The 25148-nt window shown below is 42.0% G+C and overlaps 1 protein-coding gene across 13 annotated transcripts in view; it reads right to left on the bottom strand.

The window, feature by feature from the left end:
• Window positions 1-25148, bottom strand: part of DOCK10 (dedicator of cytokinesis 10) — a 149343-nt gene that overhangs the window by 80747 nt on the left and 43448 nt on the right. For 8 of the 13 annotated variants that reach the window (XM_082767324.1, XM_082767316.1, XM_082767315.1 and 5 more), the window contains exons 2-4: window positions 15269-15388; window positions 7895-7984; window positions 390-472 (exon numbers count right to left, since the gene is read on the bottom strand). In XM_082767324.1, coding sequence (XP_082623450.1) covers window positions 390-472; window positions 7895-7984; window positions 15269-15388 — 293 coding nt within the window. The remainder of the gene's footprint in view (window positions 1-389; window positions 473-7894; window positions 7985-15268; window positions 15389-25148) is intronic. The other 5 variants (XM_082767325.1, XM_082767317.1, XM_082767320.1 and 2 more) reach the window with 1 other exon arrangement.

The following is a 25148-nucleotide window of genomic DNA, read 5'->3' as shown; positions in this document are numbered from 1 at the left end:
AATCGTACTCCTCTGATAGACAGGGTAACTGAAAGGCGAATTAATCCCAGTTAAAGGTGAGTGACATTTATGCATTATTAAGGAAAACAGTGAGCCAGCTTCCCTGTATCAACTGTGCTTTGAATACGCAAATACGCTCTTAAGATTTGAATCAGCACTAATAGCGTTTGTTGATACTGCTGAATTCTGCAGAGTCTTGAACTTTTGCTAAAGGACCTTTTCTTCCCCTTTTTAAAAATGCAAACCACTATAAATACAGTAAAACAAGCAGAGCATAGGAGACGATAGAAAGTGCAAATATGGACACAGCTCAGCAAAATGACACAAACCTAAGAGGAAAAAAAAAAAAATTAAAAAAAAAAAAAAGAAGAACTTATGCTAGATCTTACTGTGGTAAGTGTCGAAAGTCTTCTGAATACTGTTCATACTTGTAGTTCACAACGTGCCAGTGGGAATTGTAATATTTACAAGCCTAAAGAAAAAAAAAAACACAACAGTAACAACAATTATAGTAATTTTTCAGACTCAGAAAAGTCTAGAAAAGAAAAAAAAAAAAAAAAAAAAAGCTGAGGGAGTCCTTTTTGGTAGAGAACATATTCTTCTCTTTTAGACCTGGTTTGAAGGAAAGTGAGTATCAGATGTTTCTACATTTTGAAGCACAGTTTCCCTTTTAAATCAACTGATCTGAATCATACAAGACTGGGGGGGAGCGAAGGAGGGGAAGCTGAAAACAATAGTCTTTACTAGTTCTCATACCCTACTAAACACCCTTAATTAACATCCTACTTTGTTAACACCATTAAATAAAAACACCACCAGCCCCTCAAAAGGCGGTACCCAGTTTAGGCCTCTACTTCTCGTTCTGACTGATCTTCATTCTTTTACCGTTCAGGAACATATTAATAGGATTATCATTTCATCTCTCACCAGGGTCTCATTTTCCCCTTCGCACTGAATTTGCTCAGTCATCTCATCATTTTCTTGCAGTTCTTATTTTCTAAAAATAACCTTTTAGCTGGTTTTGTATCTCTTCTGAAATTGTCCTTAACATACAAATCTCCCTTAAAAAGGGAATCAGACCTGAACAAAGACCTGAAGGGTTTTATTATGCTGTCAAATAAATCAGAACAACTGTGACTTACTCAATACAGAGCTTCTATCAATGTAATTAAACACAACATGACATTGTTGGGTGCAACAAGAGGCACAAGATATGTGTTTATTGATAACATACACATATAGAATAAGACAAATGATGCTATGCCAAAATTCCCAGCAACAGAATGCAAAACGAAAATTGCTAACTGTACCGTATACTGAAGAATTTTCCCCAATATTGTGCTATTTCCTCCCCACTCTTCACTTGAGCATTAGCACCAGCCCACACAAGATGGACAGGAAAGAAAAATAAAATAAAAGAAAGAGGGAAACAAGTGTAAAACCTAACAGCAAAAGCTGCTGCTGAAGATGACGGGGAAAAAGAAGGGAAGTCATAAAGGAAAATGGTAGAGATCTATGTTAGATAAAGAAGCAGCAGCATAAAGGGTAATATAATCTAAGGTGAGAACAGGAAAAAGTCTCGCAGAAAGGCATGGAAAGGATGAGACTGCAGGAGGCAGAGAGAATGGAAAAAAAGACAGATCAAAGAGACTGGAACACAAAATGCTAAGCAGAAAGAGGAGGAGAAATGGCAATAAAGGGACAAGATAGGTTACACCAACTGGGCATATTTGCTCTCTTTCTCGCCAGCCTCTTCTGATATTCCCATGGGAGTCGCTGCTTTCACAGTGATCTTCACCTTGGAAGGTACAGAAAGGGGATTTACCAGGCTGCTGGAGCAAAAACCAAAACGGACTGAAAGCCTAAAGGTGGTGTTCTCTAAATTATTCAGCACTGGCTTAATAAATATCCTTTTTAAGTCTTGTGTATAGTATTGTAACAGACTGATTAAGCATCTTACAAGGTCAGGCCTGAAGCCTACACCACTCTGATGTTGTTCCTACATTGCTCTGCCTTTGAATAGACAAAAAAAAAAAAAAAAAAGGAAACAAACAATCAGAAAAAAACAAAACTCAATGCTTTTTCTTGCCACTCTTCAAGAAATGACATTGTCACTTCTGTGTTTGTGTGACCTAAGTTTCATTAAGCTATTTAATAGTCACCTGGGCTATAAGAGTACTCTTACAAGTGCAACACGTCCGCTGTCTGTACAGGAGCCAACAAACAGCTCATTCATTGAGTGTTGCGAGGAGGAGCACAGACCCTTCAGTTCACACTTCACTCTCTTTCTACTTGGCAAATGAAAACTAACTGAGCCTTGTACTGAAAGGATGGCTTTTCCCCGTGGTACTTTCGTCACCAAGTATTCTACTTAGCAGATGCAATTAGTGTCCACAGAGAATTCTCCACATCAGCTTTAGTGCAAACGTTACAGACTGATGTGTTCCCAAAATAGCCTTTTCTCTTCAGAATATCCCTTACTGTATTGATGTCTAAAAGGTTTTTTATTGGAAATTATTATTGGAAATTGAATTTTAGTAATGAGGAAAAATACCCAGGAAGAGCAAGAAAACCCTTTCTGGAGGCAGAGATTTCACCGGGAGCCCGGAACTGGCAGACAGCGGAGGCACCGCTGCACAGCTGTTGAGCTCAAGTGGACTTGGGGGGGAGGAAAAATACAAACTGAAATGGAAGCCCTGGGACGTGGGCGGGCTGGCACACATTTGCATGAACTTTCCTATTCCGCTGTTGACCAGGCAGGCTGTACAGCCCGTTCCCAGGGGGAATATCGAATTCCAATTATTTTCCCCCTTGCCCAGCAGGTCCAACTTTTCCTTAAAGAGGCAGACTACCCCACAAGCTTCTTTCACCTGCATCTTCTTAGCTCTTGTTCTGGTGGTGACAGTGTGATGGCTACTGCAGCGAGAGAGGAGCTTAATAAAGACTTGCCCTGCAATGCAAATGAACCTTTTGGATGAAGAAAGAAGAAAAAGGGAAGTGAGATAAACACAACTGAAGCAAACACTTGAAAGCAACTGGAGTTTCTTTCCTCCCCAGCTTCCATTCTCTCTAAGACAGCATGGGGTGTGCAGTCCTGGGAAATATGGCCATGTGTACGACAACAGGCATTCGTGGAACAACCCAGCCTCCTGTGGAGAAACCCGATGCACGGAGCGGTTCTGCCACCTCGCCTGCCCCAAGGAGTTAAGTGGAAAGCTGGAGATGTTGAACAGCGAAGGGCAAGCACAAGGGCTTGGAAACAGAAAGCAAAGAGCATCCAGAGCTGGAGGCAGCCACGGCACCAAAGGGGAAGCTGCAGAGCACGCTGCGTTCTGCCTCAGGGTCGGTGACATGCTAGTAATGCCTTCCCCACCAATTCCCCTTCCTGGGACCTTTCCTGCAATGACCAGAAGACACCGCAAAAAAAATTGGGAAAGAAATTGGGAAGGTGCTGTGACAGCCCCAGCTGAATCTCTGCTTGCCCATGCCCACCAAGAGCCAGCAGCTTCTCAGCCAGCTGCTGGCAAAGCTGGACCTCCACTTTAGGGCTCTCAGAGCTATTTCCATACCAACACAGGTCACATATACAGCAAAAGGGCAGTGACACAGAACAGCAACAAACCACAACATTCAAACACGCTATTATTTTAAAATATTAAACATTAAATATTTACCCCTTCTGCTATCAAAACACCCACTAGAGTTTAATAATACATGTCATTGTCCTGATGATACTTTTCTTTAAGCTATTGAAAACAGATTTTGAAGTTAGGAAATTCATTGTGATGAATAACAATAAAACTTTGTGACATTTATCAACAGGAGTTCCCATTTTGAAACGTGTAAGTACACACAACCACCTTCAGTAGTTATTCAGTGGCTCTTCTAACATTATTATTAATAAAAATGATGTTTAGTCATTACTTAAAGGTTCTGGACAGACAAACTGCAAAATCTCAAATAGAAAAAAATGCCAGATGAATGACAAGGGCTATAAAAAACTTAATGGAGCTGACAACTCCAGCCTTCCTACCTTGAAAATTATACAGGAAATTAAGTTTCAGTATTATTACACTATCATTTCATTTTGATGCAATGCTTTTCAGCCAGCATAATCCCTCCTGCATGAGGGCTACAATTACACCCCCAAGTGAAAAGGAGCAGTGCTGGGGTGCAGGAAAGAAAGCTCTTCTGAGTGTCGGGAGCTCTCTCCGGGAAGCTTGTTTCCTCGCTGTCCTCATTGCTCGGAGTCATTTCCGTAAGCTAAAACACCACAATCTGACATCAAATAGTGAGTCACCAGACAGGTCTAAGTCATGCTGCATGTGGAAGGGCAGCCTGCCATTAGTGTGCCCTGTTCCCGGTGCCTAGATTCCCTGATGTGATGCACTGGCAGACGGACAGATATCAGGCTGGGTCAGGAGGTACCCAGCCTACTTGGGAGGGATGAGATGGCTTCTCAGCGGCCTCTCTGGACTTACTTTCTGCAATTACAATGAACAATCCAAAGAAGCTTCTTCAGCAAGGTGCTCTGTTCTGCTCCTGCCCCTGCAAAGCTCCCAGCACACTCCTCCTCACCCACGTGGCCAACACATCTATAACACTTGCCCAAAACATTTTTGCATGGAGCACCTGGCTCAAGTTGTTTTAAGAAAGGACAGGTGAAAATTAATATTTACTTCCTAGCTGACTTCTAGAATTTTATTCAGATATGCACAAAAATAGTATGCCTTATGCGTATGTACATGTATACTCTCTGCACATACTGACCTCCTGCAAAACATTATGGGATTGAATATGTTGCAATCAGCTTAAGTTCCTCAAAGTAAGTACAGATCTGAATTGCAAAATGCACTGTCCCCTTACATTGCCATATGAAACATGGAAAAAAAAAGAGGATTGCCAATTGATCTCCATATTCAAGAACACAAGAGTTGGAAAAGATTACATTATGCACGTTTTCACCATCTAAAAGGGAGATTTTTATATTGTTTCTTGTGGAGTGAGTCTTTTTGACCAAATTATAGCCCATGAGGGCAATAATGGTTGGCATAAATGTGTGCAGCAGACTCAGGAGTGAGAAAAATTCAGAAGACAGGAGGAAACAGGATGGTACAGAGCAGAATTCCGGGAAGTTAGGAGCACTTCAAAAACAAATATTGAAGACAACTTTATCCTGGCTTTTAAAGTTCTGGAAACTTCACTTTTCTTGGAACCTTAGTTACTCTAGCTCTTGTTGCCTAAGGAAAGTTAAGGTGGAAACGTCCATAAGGAAGATATCTTAAGAGAGGTACAGCTATAGGAATGATAGATTCACAAAGAATTGTATTTAGAATATACATAAGAAGTATAAATGAATAAAGGGACTCTGATTAATCAATTAGAAAATGTAAAATATTCTCTTTGCATCCTTAAAAAATATTTAGTTATCAAAGAACTATTTAAATACTCATTAAAAAATAAATAAAATTAAATACTCATTAAAAAAATAAACCTTAATTTTACAGTCTTAGCAAAGAGGAGACCATTAGACATCTTATTTAAAGTAAATTCTTCCATCCCACTCATTACCATAATATCTCAACATCACCAACAGTACCTAGACTGAAATCTGTTACAAGGGCCTTATCATAGCAGTCTCATACTCGTTCTAAATCAGGCAGCAGTACTTCATGGACAAGGCCACCTGAACTACACCAAATGTCCAGAAGGATGAAACAGAAGACGATCATGCACCCAAGCTAGCATGGAAACCATTGTGATATGTCCTCACACTGTGCCGTATTCACCTCCCCTTCAACAGCAGACCCTGAATGCATAGTTAACTGACTCAGCTCCATGTCTTTGTGTCACAGCTTCCTAAACTACTGAGATAGTGAAGTGCTCATCAATGGTTGGACACAGTCATTACCACTTTGTGGCGAACACCAAAATTGCTTCAGAGAAATGAAGCTGTACCTGGCCTTTGTACTGCTTCACCAATGGTCCGATCAGGGATCGGACATTTAATGCTGGTTTTAATCCTGGCTCCAGACAATCAAGTATGTACAAGATGGATTCCTTGGCTGTTCATGAGACCATTGCATATCTGAAGGAAGAGAAGCTTCCTTCACTAAAGTGTTGGGGTTTTCACAGCTCTAAAGAAAGAAGTGAAGGTCACCAGCTCCAGCCCTGCCCAGCCACCCAGAGCTGCTGGACACCAGGCCAGAACACAGACTGCTGCTGGGTCCGTACAGACTGGGGCAATCGCTGCAGGGACTGTAACCATAGATTGTCACAGCACCTCAGCCTCAGTTTTACTTATTTTTGGACTAGAAACCATCTTCTTCCTGGAGCTTAATTTGTTTTATATATTGCTTTTGGCTTTGTGGCAGAAGTGGAACATATGGATTACTACTTTAAAAGAGGGTCACATCCTGCCATTATTCCATGCACAGGCTTAGTCCTCTGGTACTGTTTTTTCCACTACTTTCCTCCCCTCTCCCGCTCCCCTTGGCTCATTGGTATTGCAGAGAAAGCAAATAGAGCAGCTCAATATGTATTTTATCAGGTTGTCATTAGCATCTCCTTGGAGTACTCAGCTGTAATGATTCCCAGATTCCATGCACTAATGTTCCATTTTTAGATCCACTGCTTTCCCTGTAAAGCAGTGAGGACAGTGCTGGCCTTGCAACTTGAGGAACCTTAAAATAAAAAGCAGACCCCAAAGTGTTGAAAAGGCAGTGAGAACTCTGGGAAGGTAGATTATTCCATAAGCCGTGTTATCTTTTAACCCTCCTGTCATTGCAAAAGATGGCATGGTTCAGGCAATTTGAGCTGGCAGTAAGTTGCTACTGCTCTTTCTAGACCTGCTGCTAGAGAGAAATATTGCCTATAAAATGTCATGTTGCATAGAATTTAACAGCTATGTTTCTTTCTAATATTGGATTTTTTTCCTAACTCTCTGTGTTTGTCTGTAACTGACTTTTCATCTGCAAATTATCTTGTGGTTATACTCCATAGGAAATAGCCCATACTCAAAGTAGGAAGCCAGGTGTGCAAAACCCCAATCTGTGAAAAAAAGGCAGAGAACACATGGATTACTGGCTCATTATTAAATGAGTGTGCTTGTAATTCAATGTCTTATAGAAGTTGGCCGACAATTTGATTCCCTAAATCCGTTCTGCTAATGGAAGTGACGGGCTATATTTCAAATCCGTAGTGAAAGATTGAGAAAATCCAGAGAAGTGGCTGAAGTAAACTTGGTGGAGATGTTGGGTGCACTATTCAAATATCTTTCAAAGAAAATCAATAACAATCCCAAATATCCCTGAGGTAGTAGGAGAGCAAGCAGAATCTTCTTTTTTAATCTGAGACCACATCTGGAAACAATACAATTATATTTTTAAAAAAGAGATAGCAGGAAATCATTCCTAGTGGTGTTCTAACTGCCACTGAAGAACTCTGCTTGACTTTCTACAGTAAAGGTAGAGCAACCTCTAGATACTGATAATAAATATAAACCTCTACGTATCCTTCATAGTGCACCTCTTTCTCCGATAGTGGTAATGTACACCTCAAATACATAATAACTAAGAGGGTAAAACCACATCAAATATATATACATGTATATATATACATATATATATATATATATATATATACTGAAAAAGTTATGGATATTTTCTCAGCTCAGAGCATTCTGGGTAGCATTGATTAGCACTCACATAAAAATACCAATACCAATGGGCTAGCAGTGACAGGGAATGAATTGGAGAACAGTGGCATGAGGGATAGATTTAGTACATTTGTATTTTTTCTACACACAAACATATAAGAGCTATCAACACAGCAATGTCCCCACAAAACCTTGGCTTTATTTGAAAAACAAAGGATATAGACATGAGATACTTACCTCTTTAACAAATAAACTTTCTGCTTTTTGTTCTGCATCTTCGGGTACAGAAGGATACAGCGTCCTGATTTCCAGTGAAATTGTGTCTGTCTGACGATAAACAAATAAAAAACAAATTAGTCAGGCTGACAGAACAGCAGTTTTGTCTCATGAAGACAAGAGAACCAGTATTATTACTGCTTGCATTTTTCTTTTTTTTTTCTCCATGCAGACAATAGACATGCACACCAACTGCAACCCAATTCCCTCCCTCACACACTATCAATGATATCAGCTGAAGAATTCATTAACAAGCAAGGGCAGAGTTCAAACAGATTTCTGGGAACAACCTTTTTGCAAGCAAACTGGGATCCACAGAGACATGGATCTCCAGAAGGCCCCCCCATCCCACAACAGGCTGGGCTTCCCTTAGTCCAAGGAGAGGCCAGGGCCACCAGCAGTGCTCCTCTGCGTGACCCAGGACCTCCATGGGATGGTCAGGCAAGTCAGTCCCTAGGCAAAAATCATGAGGGGAGGCTTTGGGGCACTTGGAGTTAATCCGCAGATCAGGCCCACTCATTTTCTCCACTGTAAAGTGAAAAGCAAACCAGTGACCCACACCCCAGCAGACCAGATTTTGCTCTCGGTTACAAGGGAATAACTCCCCTCAAGGTAACCTAGGGCTGAAACCAAGCCGCATGTCATCTCGCAGCTCATCCTCCCTTCCCTTACAGAACAGCACGTGATTTCCAGGGGAAGGCCTGCTGCTGATGGCTGGGTTAATGAGGAACCCGCTGCTTTCTCCGGCCACGAAGCAGCCTGCAGCACCCAGCGCTAATGGATAGCCCAAGAGGATCTGTTTCATATCCCCAGTCTCAGGCTAAAAAGGGATCGTTCTTCCCCATGAATCAAAGCACCCAGGCTGCGTGTGACAGTCACCTGGCTGGTACTGACTGCATTGCTCTTTGCAGCTTACAAACACCACGCTGGTTCCTCCTATGGCTTTTCCTATGAGTAATTCTGAGAGAAAGGCATACATCACCCAGGCAGATGCAGACATCATGGGGTTCCCCAAACTTTTTCTATCTCAGCTGGATAGCTGAGGATACAGCACAGCTAGATCACTTGGGCTCCAACAAGTTGTGATGGTCCCAGCTCAGCATGAATAAACCCTCTTGTTCTGATAAACTATGCAAGCTTTCCTAAATGTGGATTACAAGGCTCTCTCTTTGTATGACCAAAGCACACATGCAGCAAAGATTTACACAGTCATTTAGTCTATGAATAAAAGAAAACCAATGGAGAAATATGGATTTTGAGGCCACACTTAGTGATAGTGAGGTTGGCTGCATCCTTCACTGCTTAGGGACTCCCAGCAATGCCCACCGCCTCTGGGAAACACTTGCTTTCTTATTTCACACATGCATAACATTTCTAGTCCGTTTTTTTTTTTTTAAGCAGTGCTGAGAAGATGCAATCCCTGAGCACAGCTGAAAACCCACAGATGCGGCATCACAGGAGCCCTTCACCAGGCTGGGGCCCAGCAACCAGCAGCAGAAGTCACAAAACATGCACGCTGCCCTTCCACAGCATCACAGCTGCTGAAGATGATCAGCAGACACGAGGTAGAGCAGGAGGACACAGACGAGAGCCATGATGAACTCTGTACGTCGCACTGACCCTATTAGGATGGTGACTGAGCTGCAGAGAGACCAACAACCTCTTCTGCTTGACCACAATAAAACGTATTTGCCCTGCACACTATACAAAAGAGTTTTCAGTATTCATTTAAAATGCATACCATTTTTTTTAAAAACCTAACGCAGCAACACTTCCTGTCAACTGCTATCAGCACACTGACCAACACAGCTCAACGTCCTCCTAGTGGGGTTGCCGTGCCTGCCTTCCCTTGGAGCTCCTGTGAGGGGTTACAGGGCTGCAGCAGAACAAGACCTGGAGCTGCAATCCACGGCTTCACGTGCAGCACTTGACCCCACTTTTTGTCTCTATGAGACTGCCCTTTGGAGGAAAGTAACAGAGCTGTGCAAACCTGAGAAATCGCTAACATGGGGCTTGCTGCGCTTGCAGGCTTTGCCAAAGAATGTCGTGGGTTTACTTACATAGAACTGTGACATGACAAATGTTGTGTATTGTTATATTTAAACTTGTTTTAAAAACTACAAAGCACTTCCCTTCTGAGAATTAGTTACGATCAACCACCAAGCTGCAAAAGCCTTGCCACAAAAACACTTCCTGTTCATAGCCGGTTACTTCCAAAGCTAACTGCCCTTAAAGGCTGATCTGCCATGGCATTTGTTCACTGAAGCCTGTTTTCTTCAAAAAACAACTACATTTCAACATCAGATTGAATGCTGAAGGGTTAATAATAATAATAATAAAGGATTTTACTTAACAAATCCAGCATTTCTAGCTGCATTTTGACTGTAATCTCTTTAGGCAATCATAGCATTTGTGTGTTCAAATCAAAGGTTAAAAGGCTATCTTCTAGTTTGTGAACGCAGAGACTCTGATAACCATATAAGGCAGATATTAACAAAGCCACAGACTTCTGGGTATCAATTTTGTGCAAATATCCTATACCCACCAATGATTTCTGGCACTCAGCTGGCGTCTCCTTTGCATAAAGCTTTGGCCCCAAGTGTTTGATTAGTTATAAGGTGTAATTTAATTAAGCAACTTCTCTTGCTACATCCACTGAAGAGTATTTCTACAGTGAAAACCACAGGCTAATATTGTCCCTTATCAATGATTGATTAGGAATATTATTTTCAGACAGGTTGCACTTCCCACCGACACAGCCAGTGCAGGATTTGAAAATGGAGTTCAGACTCCATTAGGCATTTCAAACACTTGCACTCTGAATCTATCCCAACAGCTTTTAGTCTGAAAGCATGTTACCAGTGGTTGAATCTTTAGACAGATACATCAAAAATGATTACATTTACTTCCTGCAAGGGCAGCCCTTCTAAGAGAGCTAACCGCATGCTGGCAGAAATGTTTGTATTTGTCAGTGCTTAGATTCAGTCTCTCCAAAGAAAAGCTGCTCAGGCCCATTTCCATCTAAGTAAACTGCTTTCCGTAACAGCAGTGAAAACTGCAAGGAGTTAGCCCAAATTAAGAAGCAAGGATCAGGTGGAACTGCAGTATAAATGCTGCTGCTGCATGGGGCTGCCAGCAGGCTGCTGCTGGCCCTCCTAGCACAGACCTTGCCGAGGAGGTGCAAGCGCAGGGCAAAGCGAAAGGAAAGCAAGCACAGGGCATGTTGGAAGGTCACAGGAGCACACTCGGTGTGAGCAACTGTGCTCTCATAATGTTTGCTTTGCTAACTGCTTCACTCTGTTTTTAAGAAATAGAAGTGCATCCACCCAACAAGCCCAGCTGCCACTCACTTTCCTGCTACTCCCACCTGACGTGCGTTTGCATGAGAAAGGTCCCAAATCATATTGTCGTGAGTAATGCACCAAACTTCTGCTCTTCTCTGATGAGTAGATACTGCCTACCGCACAGGAAAGTGGTAGGTAAGTCAGGTGCTATTGAAAAGAAGCTGCTGGTCCACCACAGTAACTCGGCTGATGTCAGAAACAATAGTCAGGAGTACGGGGTGATTTCCACAGAGCTCCCACCCCCTCGTTAGAGCTGCCCTGCAGCACACATTGTCACCCTTCCACACGAAGAAGCAATGGTTTTGCTCACTCTCAGGGGTCACTTGCATCAGGGTCCCTTGTGAACGTCTGTACCTGAACAGCTTTTGTCCCTGCACAGTGGTTTCACAATTAAAAAATAGGGAGGTTTTGGCTCTCCCTTATTCAGAACTTAAAAAAAAAAAAAAATAGCCTGGCAACAGGCGCACCTGCTCTGACAGCGTGCAGCAGCACTACACAGCCCCTCTTCTGAGTCCTCTGAGCTACTTGGAGGGTGCCTGGGGGAGCTTTCAGAAGTCCAGAAGAGCCAGGAGCACACAGAACTTGAACAGGTTCGGCATTGCCAGCTTGCAGAGGCAAGCACTGCTATCTGACACCTGTCCTAAATCTAGGCAATGAAACTGTTCATCCTATTGCAGGTTCAAATCAGATGTATTTATACATTTAGTTTAAGAAAGCCTAATTTCTAAACAGATTTTTATTTACATATAATTTTGAAAAGGAAGGCGTGAGGAGAAAGAGGAACAAATTTTCATGACACAGAATTTAGCCTTTTTTTTTTTTTTAACCTATTAAATACTTTCAGGTGTCTTTTAATGATAAATAACATTTATCAACACATAACTGCCACATATTTACCTATCAAACCCCAACACAAGCATGGTGATAGCAGAGAGGTGCTGCCCTAAGGGAGGGTACCACCGATACCATGAAAGACTTGAGATCCTGGAGAGATTTAACAAGAGACTGCTGCGGGCTCAGTGAATTTTGTAAGGATGGTGACAAGAAGAAAGGATGGAAAAGTACTTAGGAAAGGGTATGGCAAGCATTTTGACATGAAGGCCCTTAGGAGCAGAATACCAATGTATGGTAATGGAGCCACGCAAGACTAAGAGGTGAAACACTAAAGACAAGAGGAAGAAAGATCTGAATGAAGTTGACACATTCCTTTAATGGTCTCCTTTCTGGTAAACGCACAGGAGGAAAGAGAGGAACAGGAATGGCAGACAGTGGTTTCTGTTGTCAAGGGACTGTGACCAGGTCTGGGATAACAGAAGTTGCATGGCACACTGTAATCCAAATACGGGGATAATGCCAAGCTACCAGCACCATGACCAAGCATGCGCTTTTATGAGCACAACAAGGAGGACAAACTCCCACTTACTCCCCAGTACAGTGCACACTCACACTCATGACAAGGAGCTCCTGTGAAGCTGTGCAGATCCTTCCCCCACACAGTTGCTGCACTGCTACAAATGCAAAGTTTTGTAGGAGAAATTTCCACTAGCCATTGTTTCCCAGAACAACAACAGAAGGACAACGTGTTTACGGGATCCAGGAGCAGAGCTGCATGCTATTTTCAAAGGGAAATTGGACTTTGGGCAAGCAGGAGCAGAGTTAGCAAGCAAGGCACTGCTAGGAAAACAAGAAGTGGAACTGATGGGATTTTTTTTTTTGTTAAGAATTATTAGGCACAGTCACAAAAACATGAAGCATCTTTTCCCCAGCTGGAGTTAAATCGGAGAATGCATCTTCATAACACATGCTGTATTCCTCATTGAAATACAGGGACATGGAGGAATATCAGGTTCAGACTGATACCAAGAAGTCTTTGCTGTCCCACAGACTTCTCGTGGGATGTTGGAAGTGACTTATAAAGGTCTTGTGAGAATAACTGCTTACTATTAAATACTACAGATCCAGAAATGGCACATCAGTGTTAAAAGCCAAATTTTCACTTATTCTCACTCCTTCACCTCACACATTTGCTTGGGTTTCACTCTTAATAAACTTTTGCTAACACAGGCCCAAAGTGGGGCTGCATCATCGCTGAACTATGAAGTCTGAAGCAATTCTAATCATTGCTTTTAAACAGCAACGTCCACCATTTCCTGGGGCATTATCACATTAAGTAACACTCAGAGCCAGCCTGAGCATCTCCTAATTCAGTCAGACCTGGATCTCTTTCTACTCAAATGGCTGACCCAGACTGCTGTGCACAGGTGATATTTCAGCAGGAAGGAGCAGGGCTATAAATAGATGCTCTGCAGCTTAAAAACCTGTCTGCTACTGAAGCTCTGCAGCCCTGTCTGGTGACATAAGATCTCGTTACTGCAGTGGACTTCAACAAGAAGATAACAAAGAAAAGAAACTGTTTTATTGCAAGGCAACAGACCTACCCCTGCCTCTGCTCTGTTATGAGTACAGGTCACCTCTACTATGCAAGCACCTCTTTGTGGTTTTTAATTGTTATTGTTTTATTAAGTATACTGTGTTTTGCAGTTATTCTCCATAACAGAGAGGAAAGAAGATAGAAGTAACTACGCTAAAGGCCAGGCTGCAACTGCTAAAAATGAAATGAAAATAAGGATATGAAAATATGGTTTGACAGGCAGAGGTCCTGAGCAGTAGGACATGATTTTTCTTTTGCTGAGAAGAAACAGCTGCTTTTGCTCTGCTGGCTTGGGCTCAGTTATTCTAAATCCAGGGGCTCAGGGGCCTTGTGACAGCACACAGTAAGTCTAGTCAGCTTTATAATGCTAAATTTCAATTTCATAAATTCACAAATGTGCAAAATGGATAAAGGAATTAACGGTGATGTGGAAATGTATTCTGTTCAGTTCTCTCTCAATCCCACGAGCACATTAACTCAGTTAATGCCACCAAGGAAATAGAGCCATTTAGTAAAACAAAGCAGTCTATTAGATTAAGCCGGCCCCGCAGGACAGCAGCAGTGCCATGAGCTGATGGGAAGGGCTCTCACACAGCAGCTACAATTGGTCACAGATTGAAATGTATTTCCATTAGAGAATGCCTATTCATCAAAATCTTTTGCAGAGATTGGTTGATTCTGAAGAAGTCGCTATAAGGTGAGGGCAATCTGCCAGCCTACTTGCCCAGCAGCATGTCTCCCAAGACCCCCTGCAGGCAGCCCCTGCCCTCCTGAGCCACCCCTGCCACAGATTTCCAGATTCCTGATTTCTTTGCAGCTCAGCAGGCTGAGCACTGGGGAACCATGGATGAGGTCTGGCAGCCTCGTGGCTGCGGGCTCTGCTACCCACAGCCTGTCAGCATCATACCACAGGGGCTGCCTTGGCACTGGGGACTCTGCGTCCCCATTGCTCAGGGACAGCTTGCCAGATCTCCATCCCCACTGGAGAGGAATTTGAGAAAGCCCCAAAACCAAACAAAATTCAAGTCTGTTCAGGTTTACCCTTTTCATGCAAACTCAAGTTGCTCACACAGCTGGGAAATATGTTACAGCTGCCACCTAAAAAGCCTGACCGAGCAGAAGTCCAAGAGACATGGGTCAACTCTAGTGGCCAACTATATCCAACAGAATATAGGTTCAGATTGATTGTAAGTAAATTGTGGAAGTATAATTCAATTAGATTATAATAGGAAAAATTCCAGCTCAGGCTAAACTGCCACTGCGTTGAGCAAACAAAGTACATGTTATGGAATAAAACATTTTATGAGGTCTTGAAATATGTTTGGGAACAACCAGGGCTTTGTGCTGTATCTAATACTGAACTATAAACTCACTCATGTACGAATGTCAGGGGGGAAAAAAAAAGAATGAATTTGGTAGGAGAGGAGTAAGGAGCTATGTGTAAACTAAGAAAAATTTTAGAGAGCCCTCAGGACACTTTTGTGTCTCCCTCTAACAGGGTAAAATATACAAGTACACAAATTGAAGAGAAAGAACAACACACATTTGCCTTGTACTTACTGAAAAGTCATCATCAGGGAACAATATCAGATCTTTAAACAGGCTATCCCCGATATTTTTTTCAATTTCTGTGATGACAGCTTCATAATCCAAAGGCTCCAAGAGTTTGGGTTTTTCCTGCTGTAGAGAAAAAAAAAAAAAAAAAAAAAAACAAACAAACAATAGATCAGGTAATCTTGCTACACTCAAATTCTCTCTCTCTTTCCCCGCCCCCCCCCGCATAAACTGAGATCTTCTGCATTTTTATTTTATTTTATTTTTTTTAAACACCAAAATATGAATGATGACCCTCCCACCTCTCCATAGCTTGCTGCAGCTGAGCTGATTCATAGAAGCAGAAGTGAGGAAGCTGGACCAGTCATAATGGTTGTTCTCAACCTGATAATTCAAGGGCAACTTGCCAGCTCATTACAGAGACTAAACCCTCCACATTGTCTGTCGTTCTCTGGAACACTCTTTCTTTGTAAATATATGTAGAACAATAGACAGATGGACACAATTTGAATGGAATATAAATATTATTTTGAGCCAATATGTTGTAGAGTAAAAGTTATATTTTACCCACTGTTCTTGCACTGTGCTATTCAGAATAACATAAAGCTTCCTCTCCCTCTTAGCTAGACCAAAACCACGGCATATCAGAAAAGAAAGCTCCTACATCTCCATAAGCCAAAATTCTCCAACGGACAATCTGATGATTGTCCATAGCATATGGTTTATACATATAATATACACATGGTCCATTGTACACGTGATGGTCCAAAGATATCAGCTGCTCCCTCTTTTAACTTTGTTCTCCAGAGTTCCTGCTTTTTCAGTAATTACAGTCATCTCAAAATTGTACCCCGGCCCTTGGGTACACTGTTTCCCTTCTAAATTAAGTTCAAATCCTCACTTGTATCAAATGGATCTATGAAAAGTTTAATTAAGTATCAGCAAGACAAACACACAAAACAGACTAAAACATGGAGATACAAATGCTCCTATATTCAATGGCTGTTCAACTTATCAGACACAGCATAACCACGGAGCTCCCTGCAGGTCACCCAGTCCAGCCCGCTATTCAAAGTGGGGCAAATTGGGTCAGGCTGCTCAGGAACCTGTCCAGACGAATCCTGAAAACCTCCAAGGATGGAGAGGCAATTAAAAAATGCTGTAGCTGTTCCTTCAACAGTTCAGTCTATTACCTCTCTTAGTTGTGCTTGTCAGCTTTGAATTTAATAAATTTCTAATAGTCAGCAATATTTAGTATTCACAGGTCAAAGGCTGTATCAACTGATGTTGAGATATTAAAGACACAAAAAATAGATAAGATCAACAAATAACAGTAATAAATAGAGCTTTTTTGAAAGCTCTTTCCCAAAGAAACTGGCTCATGAATGTTGCTGTAGGATGTGAGGGAAAGGGGGGAAAGAGAAACAATATTTGGCCTATCTAAATATGGCGTAACTACTAACTTCAGGAGGCCACTAAAAGAGCTGTTCCCATGAAATAAAATAAAAAGAGATTATAACACGTGGATATTGTACTAGATTCCCTCTTGGATGAACCCGGAGACCAGGACACTTGTCCAACTTCTGTCAGAGTCATGAAAGGGACACCTAATTAGAAATAAAATTTGGGACTGTTTAACAGGAAAACAAAACCAAAAACTTATCTTTAGAAAATACACTGTAAAACAAAAGGTCCAAAAGAGAAGAATCATCTTTAAAACTTGATTAGATTCTGTGACAGGACTGTGCACTAGTGCATGATGCTCAGGTAAGACAGGGCACCCTAACAGAGCACTTGAGATTTCACATTACCCCAGTCATCTTACCTCAGACTAGGGTAATGTCACAGGCCAGAACTTGGCCCCAGGCAGCAACAGCTGACATGTTAACATCCTGTCCTACCCAAGAAACACTTGGGTTGAAGCTAAAGCAGTGTTCTGTAGTGTGGTGTTTTCAGTCTGCCACCTACCTACAGCAGTTCCCCACAGGAACACAAGGGGCTCATCATCCATCTCACCACACACAGCTCTTTCTTCCTTCCTTTCAAGTTGAGTTAAGCCACTGCAGTACCCTTGACCCACAAGTTTTAGGCTCACCTTCATTAAATCTAATTATATCTATTTATTAAATATTCCTATATAGACATAAGTCTCCAGGAGGAAGAGAGAACACCAGCGACGCATGCTGAGTGCACCATCTGCTGTACCACTAATGATGCCCAGGTCTGAAAATTAGTTAACTCCATCTGTGTTCAGAAGAAAGCAGAACTGTAGTAGTGTACTGTTATCTTCAGTAGGAAGCCTTACAGCAACCACTTGCAAGAAAAAAAAAAAAAAGGCAAAGTAAAAGTGAAAAAACACACATACTGATTTGTTTTGAGGTACAAGTGTTTCTTACAGGCATTTTCCCCATGTAGTGGTTTCACTAAAACATGTACGTTATCTGCAGAAAGTTCACAATGTTAACTGCACTGGGAAGCCTCCCTTCCTAAAGCAGATACCATAGCACTAGTGGTTTCACAACAGTCTCAGGTTTTAGCAAGTCAGGCATGCCACTGTAACCATCAATGTCCACACCAAAACCAGAGCAGTGTCAGAACAGCATTAATCTAGGTCCTGTACTCCCAAGAAACTTCATCGGCATTACTTTTAATTTTTTTAAAAAGCACAAACTATGCAAGCGATAAGTAGCTACCTTCCTCCTAAAGTTATAGAGTAAGAAAGAGCTGGGGAATCCCACAAATCTTTGGACTCTTGAAATACGGGGGGAATTCCCATAAAAACTCAGGGCATTTGCAGCTTCTCTGTGCAGAGGGGAACCACCCTATTTGTTGGGACTGAGACAACGAAGAGGTATTTCTTCTTCCCCCTGAAAATCCCTATGAGGCTGGAGTGCATATAGCCACATCTCCTTCAAAACTAGCAGCACACAGCTGCTCAGCCACGGGCAGAGGCAGGGCGAGCTTTGCCATTTCGGCCTCCCCTTTCTCCTCGGAAACAGGCAGCACTCAGAAAGCCACTCCTGATCAATGTCTGAAACACTCCAGGGCCAAACTTCTCCTCGACAGTTGCAAGGTCATTTATATGGGGTGAGAATGAAACTTGAGAAAACCCTGAAGCAGAGAAACAGAGAGAGAGCACACACATCACTGTTCCCACAGTGCTACCTCTCTGCTTGGCCATGCTGGGAGCCAAAGTGCACAAGCTGGTAGAAACAGGTGAACAGAAGTTAACAGAAGGGTCTTACAGGAAGGGTGATGCATCTAAAATGCACCTAGATAGAAGCAAATGCGACATTATCACCACTATTGCAAAGCTTTTCAGTGAAGCCCTTCAATGTTTATGATGTTTTTCTAGTGATGCCGTGACCATTGTCATTCTTTCTACAACTTCACGGCAAAATCCTGCAGGAAAATGCAACACTGCATCACTCCAAGTCTCACAAATCAGAGACACAAGTACTAACACACTTTGTTCAATATATTGCAAAGATAATCCAGTCCATTCACTGCTGGCAGGAAGCATGACAGTATAGTAAATGTCAGACCTCTTTATCAATCCTTGCTCAGTGAGATATAAACCACAGAATGTCCTGAGTTGGAAGGGACCCACAAGGACCATCGAGTCCAACCCCTGACTCCACACAGGATCACCCCAAAACCAGGCCATGTGTCTGAGAGTGCTGCCCAAACGCTCCCTGAGCTCCAGCAGTTCAGTGCTGTGACCACTGCCCTGAGGAGCCAGTTCAGTGCCCGACCACCTCTGGGTGCAGAACCTTTCCCTAACCCCCAGCCTGAGCCTCCCCTGTGGTAGCCTCAGCATGTTCCTGCACATCCTTACAAACCTGCACACCAGGCAAGGCGCACACAAACCCGTCCCTGGCAGAGCCAGTCCTTTGGTTTTGGCCGAGGCAGGCACTACAACACTCAGCGCTGCGCTTGTGACAGCAGGCGGCAGCTGCTGCAGTTCACAGTTTCTCTCCAGAAGACGTGAATGACTGTTCAGTTCGCTTGTCACGGGCAGACCAAAGTGGTGACGTTGGGATTAGCAGATTTCTCCCTGCAAGCGCTAGCAGAGATTTGTAAATGAGCAGGGCTGATTTAAAGCTTTAATAACCAGACTGCTGCCTCTCCTCCATTTAACTTGTCTGTTCTTCTTGGAAGTGGACCAACCGAGCGATCTGTGTGCCAAGATCAAATTATGCTGGCTTGGATTTTTATAGTGCTTTTTATATTCTCTATCTCAAGTGAGTAATGAATTACATTTAGGTGTACTGCAATGGTTGTGAATACACATCGTAAAAGGCCCTCTCCGATTCCTCACCTGCTCTAACAACCACAACAGAACCATTTACTTTACATGCTGACACTGTGCTGTTGACCATACTTCTGCTCGTTGTTTAGCCAACTTTCCCAAACTCTTTCTGAATAGTTAAGAGGTCTCTAACAAGCACTGGAGCCAGCACCACAGGAAGACAATCACTGCTTCACTTCAGCCCACAACTCCACATGTGATGTTTGAAGAGTACCGTAATAACCCACCTCGTTGAATAAGACCTACACCACAGCCTTCTGATCCAGATAACAAAAGCATTATTTTCCCTGCAAGAATAACCAAAATATCCACAAAAATGATTTTAAAGAAATAGATATAGTACATGGCTTGCCTCCAGCTGCAGAGACTTTCTGTTGGTGCTAGCACCCACCTTTTCTTCATAGTTCTATGACAATATGACTGACATGTCATCCTCCTGAAGTCATATTTCTGTGACCACTCATTAAAGGAGGAACTGATGTAACTGAGACCAACAGTGTCTGGATAGTCATCCCAAGCACTTCCTCATTCTAAAGATAAACTAGACCAAATGTTATGATTTTCTAATGCCTTAAATGCATATTAGTATATAGCCAGATACCAATTTCTGAGTATCTGGGATTTATTGATTTTTTAAAAAGATGCTTAAATAAACTTATTCTCCTAAAGTCCCCATGCCAAAAAGAAGAAAATGAAAAACACAGATAAAGAGAAAATAAGCAATTCAAGCTGATGGACTCTGGTTACCTGAAAAAATGTTTCTTAGTGACAGGAGGATCCACTGTGTATTCTTAAAAATTCAGAAGAACTGAGATGGCCAGATTCATCACAATCAAGCAAGACTGATTTTGTGTTTTGCCAAGTTGTGAACTGTGATTTTAGACAAACCAATCTCATCCACCTTTGAGATACTGAAAATGACAGGCTTACAAGAGAAAGGGCCACTTACTGAAATAACATCATCTTTCCTCTTTTTTTTTTTTTTTTCTTTAATAGACTTCTTGATTATATTATTAACCAAGCCCAATCCACAACAGCAAAATAAACTAACTTCTGGGATGGCATCAATGTAAAGTGCTTCCCAGACTACTACTTCTTCCCTTCCTGTCCCCAGTTATATACTGTAGCTGGCACAGAACATGACTGTGGATTTTTATGTAGTTAATATATGTAGTTAATTTTATTCTACCAGGGTGGGCCAACTTAACTTAAATATTTCTTGGCCAAGCTTGTCAGAACTGAACAGCCAGGACTCCATGACTTTTGGAGGAGGTGTATTGTTACGGCTGAATTTAACCCTGCTCCGATGCGTGCTGGCCACAGCTCCCTGAATATTCAACGAGCTGAAGCTGAGGCTAGAAGACCATTCACATTTAATGGAGTCACCAAAATGTCTGCTTTTTGATGAAGCGACGTGTGTGTCTCCTTGCCACCAGGCAGTGCCAAGGCTACAGTTGGCTCAGTATGCAATCCACAATCAACAAGTTTGTTGAAATCAGCAGTACAAAGGAAATTTTCAGTGACACCCCTTCCTTCCCACCCTCAGAAGTTCACTTGTCAGGTCTAAAATGTTTAATTTGTATTGTCTTCCACCAAAACTTGGAGAACTGTACTTGGGAAGGAATCCAGTCGGTCTTTCAGAGTGGCACAGCATAACTGATATCCTGCAGTGGCTGTGGTTAAGCTGACGTGCCAGTAAATTTCATTAATGGGATTGCCAGTTCCCATACAATTCTGCTACAGAGAAAATTGTGAAGAACTACAAAGATCCCCCCCCCCAAATTCTTAGTGACTCAGAAATTAGTTTCCAAAAATGCTATAGCACAAAAAGCAAGGAAACTATAGAAGATGCTGATGGGCATAAGGAAAGTGAAAAATCATTTTCTTTCACTAACACGCCTTTATTCAAAGAAAATACTGATTGACACCAACAAGGGATTTGCTTGACTGAATGAGACTTACCCTGTGCAAATACAGCTTTGGATGGGGTAAATCCTAATTGCTTACATAACAAATTATCATTGTTTTGAGGATCAAGATTTATAAAGATCTACCGTGCCTATTTTCCAGCTTTAAAAATCACTGTAGGAGAATGGAGAGCATTAATATCTGAAAATGGATGAGCTAAGCCAGGCCATTTTCATTTCAGCTACACAGCCTCAGCGGCATACATGCACGTACCCGCCCCAACAGGCTGACCGATGGGTGACTGGGGTTAGGACGACAAACCACAGGACCCATTCTCAGACACATGCGAGTGACCTACTGTTTGTATTGCCTGGTATTTCTCAAGGCAGGCTTTATTGCTGCTTTCAGTCTGAATTCTGAAAGCACCAGGCCTACCAAAGCTACCTTACTAATGGTTAAAACCCGGAAGCCACACAGAGCCGTCAGCTCAAACATCCATGCACTGGGGAGATGGGGGTTGCTTCATGCTGGGTTTGACTTACTCATAAGCATTTCCTGATTTCTGTTTCTCAGCCACGAGTGCATGCTTGGCGTTGTATGCTTGGTATGGTGCTTTCTGAATCTGGACGATATGTGCACGCGCATCTTCAATGACTTGCACTTGCCATTTTACACATTAGCTAGAACTACAAACATAGCCTGCAAAATATTTCAGGAAACAAGAAAACAACCTGTGTGCCCAGTGTTTACTCAGTAGCTAGAAACCATTTTAGGAAGGAGAGGATCATTATTGTGTCACTGACAACGCAAACTCTAAAGAAACTGCCGCATTTTTTAAAACGTCAAAAAATGACAATTTCTAAATAGTAAGTGCTTCTGAAGCCTAGACTAAATATTTGTCCATGGGTCACTTCAGGGGAAAAACAAGAAAGTCTTGTAAAATATCTTGAAGTTTTTTTTAAGTTGAATTTACACAGACCTCTAACCTGGCACCATGCAGCCACTTCATTCCCCTTACGTGACCTTAGCCACAAAAAGAGTGCAGTTACAGCAATGAACAGCCTTTAAAGCTGAATCTATTCTTAAAGAAAGTAGGTAAAAGCCAAAGATGACATCCTCTCATCTTCGTATAGATATCAGAATAGACTGGTAGGATGATGTGCAAGGGGTCTGGGAAGATGAGATGGAAGCTGTGTGGGTGAGCAGGGACCCTTGGGGGCAGAGCTGGAGAACGCAGATGGTGGCCTTGGGAGCAAAGGCCTCACCCTGGGGAGGGAAAAGTGACTTGTGCTGCCCTGGGCATGAAGAGGATGCTGGAGCAAGTCGAGTTCAGCTGGTCTGTAAACAACTGCCAGCCATGTCTGCTTTTCTAGCATGGTCTCAGCTGGGCAGGCTCATGGTTGCAAAGAGGGACATTAATAAAACTATCCATCCTGCAAACAGTACATAGTGGGTTCAACCAAAATTTTACTGGAAGCTTAGAAGCTTATATAAACACCACTTGTGTGCATGCATGCAAGAGAGATGGAGGGAGTCACTGCACTGTAGTCCATGGAAAATCTACTTTAAAAAAAGATGCTCCCAATTTTGGGGATCAGATGGTCTTCATAGCAAATGTAGAAAACAGCTCTGACAGCTACATTCTCTATGCAGGAGTAATAGAACTGGTTAACAGTAAAATCAGACCAGACCAGTTTCCTCCTTCTGTCCAAGCTGGACAAATAAAAGAGATGCAGAGATCCACTCTGTGAGTCTGTGAGGCTCGGGACATTTTGCAGAACACAATGAATGTCGGTGAATTGATTTTCAAAACTATTTTTATGTACTTCAAAAGTAAAGTTTTCTTTTTAGTTGACTTCTGTTTTTTAAGCCTACATAAGACATTTTTTTTTTCTTTTTTTCAGTGAATGTTTAGAACCAAAGAGAAAACTAATGCCTGTTCATCAGATCATACTCTGACACTAAAGACTTAGATTACTATCATTAATTGCATGAAATTGCACAAACTATGTGGTCCATTTTCACTTAAACACTAAAATGTAGATGTATGAAGTCCTAGACCTGTAGAATAAGCAAAGAATATTTTTGAAAGGGGCTCAACTTCTTCAGAAATCCCTGAATCAAAGAACAACTGATAACAATGTTAGCATTACCTCTAAATAAACTTTCCAAAAATAACACTTGATTTCTAGAGAGTACTTAGCAATAAGTCAGCACCTTGCACGACAGTCCTCATATGTGTTGTCCTCCCTCAGATATGCAGTAAATATCTCCCTTTTTCTAACTATCCTATGGCTACTTATGTCTTCATGAGTTACAGATATTTTTCATGCTACTTATCTGACTAAATCATGTGTCTGTATTTCCACTGGGGATTTATCCATAAACGTTAGCATTGTTCATGCATGATCACCTTAAACTCAACTCTCCCAATGATACAAGTTTTGGAAATTTATAAACATTTCCTTGACATCAACAACCCTCCTAATCAGTTAGCTATCAAGTCATTTGCCCACATGCACACCAATGATGTAAATGAAAGCAAGATCCAGTCAACCACACTGAGCTCAATCAACAATCTACAATCAATTAAAACTAATCAGATTATATAATTAGTCTCACAAAAGTGACTTTCCAGTAAATAATAAAAGTCCAAGTACAGAAAACATGGCTCTAGCTGTGGTATAGGAATTCTGTTTCTGAATAAGGCCCCACTTTCGAGGCCTTTGCAGCTGCCGTGGGAGCTAACCCCACCTGGAGATCTGCAGCAGGCTGGCGATTGAAGGAGAGATCAGCTCCTGGTTTGATAGCAAGAAGTGCCCACAGGCCAACAATTTAACATGCTCCAATTATGAAATAGTGGGTAGAAGGACACGGGTCACAAGCCACAAAAGTAAAGCCAACTGTGCTTGTGTTTCCTAGGGGCAAAACAAGCTATTGAGAAATACACCCACAGAACAACATGACACGGTGACCCCATCACATCTTACGGCTGAAAAGTACAGAAAAAAAAAAAAAAAAAAAAAAAGACCAGATTCCCCTGAAAACTCAACTTACATGTATATCCCATACATTATAAAAGCCAGCTACTTTGCAGGAAGCACCAAGCACTGCCTGCAAGCAGGCTACTGATTTATTGCTGTTGTTCGGGCTTAGTTTTAGGTCGAACTCTGCTTTCCTGTAAGGCTTCAGCCACTTCTAGTGAGCACTAAACACACACAGTCAGGATTTGCACAATAATGATAAAAATCCCTCCTAACCAGCATTTAAAAGCAGCATTGCGTACATTCTAACAAGTTTTGTGAGCTGTCAGGGTTAGATGCTTTCAACACCTGCATTAGTCTTCATTCTCAGGACCTGTGACTACGAAGCCTAAGCTCTAAAAAATCTGTGTAGATTGCAAAAGACTAACACGAATTAAAGGACTCGTGAGTTAACTCAATTTATCATGACGAAACCAAATAATTACCCTTATTAAGGGTAAAGGGGTGTACAGACTCTTAAATGTTTAGTCATGGGACTTCCTAAAACTTCACATTTCTTCAGTGAACACCAAGATGGTGTCGTGTTTTTTTAAACTGTCAAGAACGTTGTTTTTCAGGTGTGGTCCTACTGAATTTTGGAGTCAGCTTCAAGGAAACAAAAGGAGACTCAAGCATCTTAACA

The sequence above is a fragment of the Aythya marila genome (genome assembly GCF_965140915.1).
Source record: "Aythya marila genome assembly, chromosome: 9".
Classification (NCBI taxonomy): domain Eukaryota; kingdom Metazoa; phylum Chordata; class Aves; order Anseriformes; family Anatidae; genus Aythya; species Aythya marila.
This window is presented reverse-complemented; position numbering and strand designations above follow the sequence as displayed.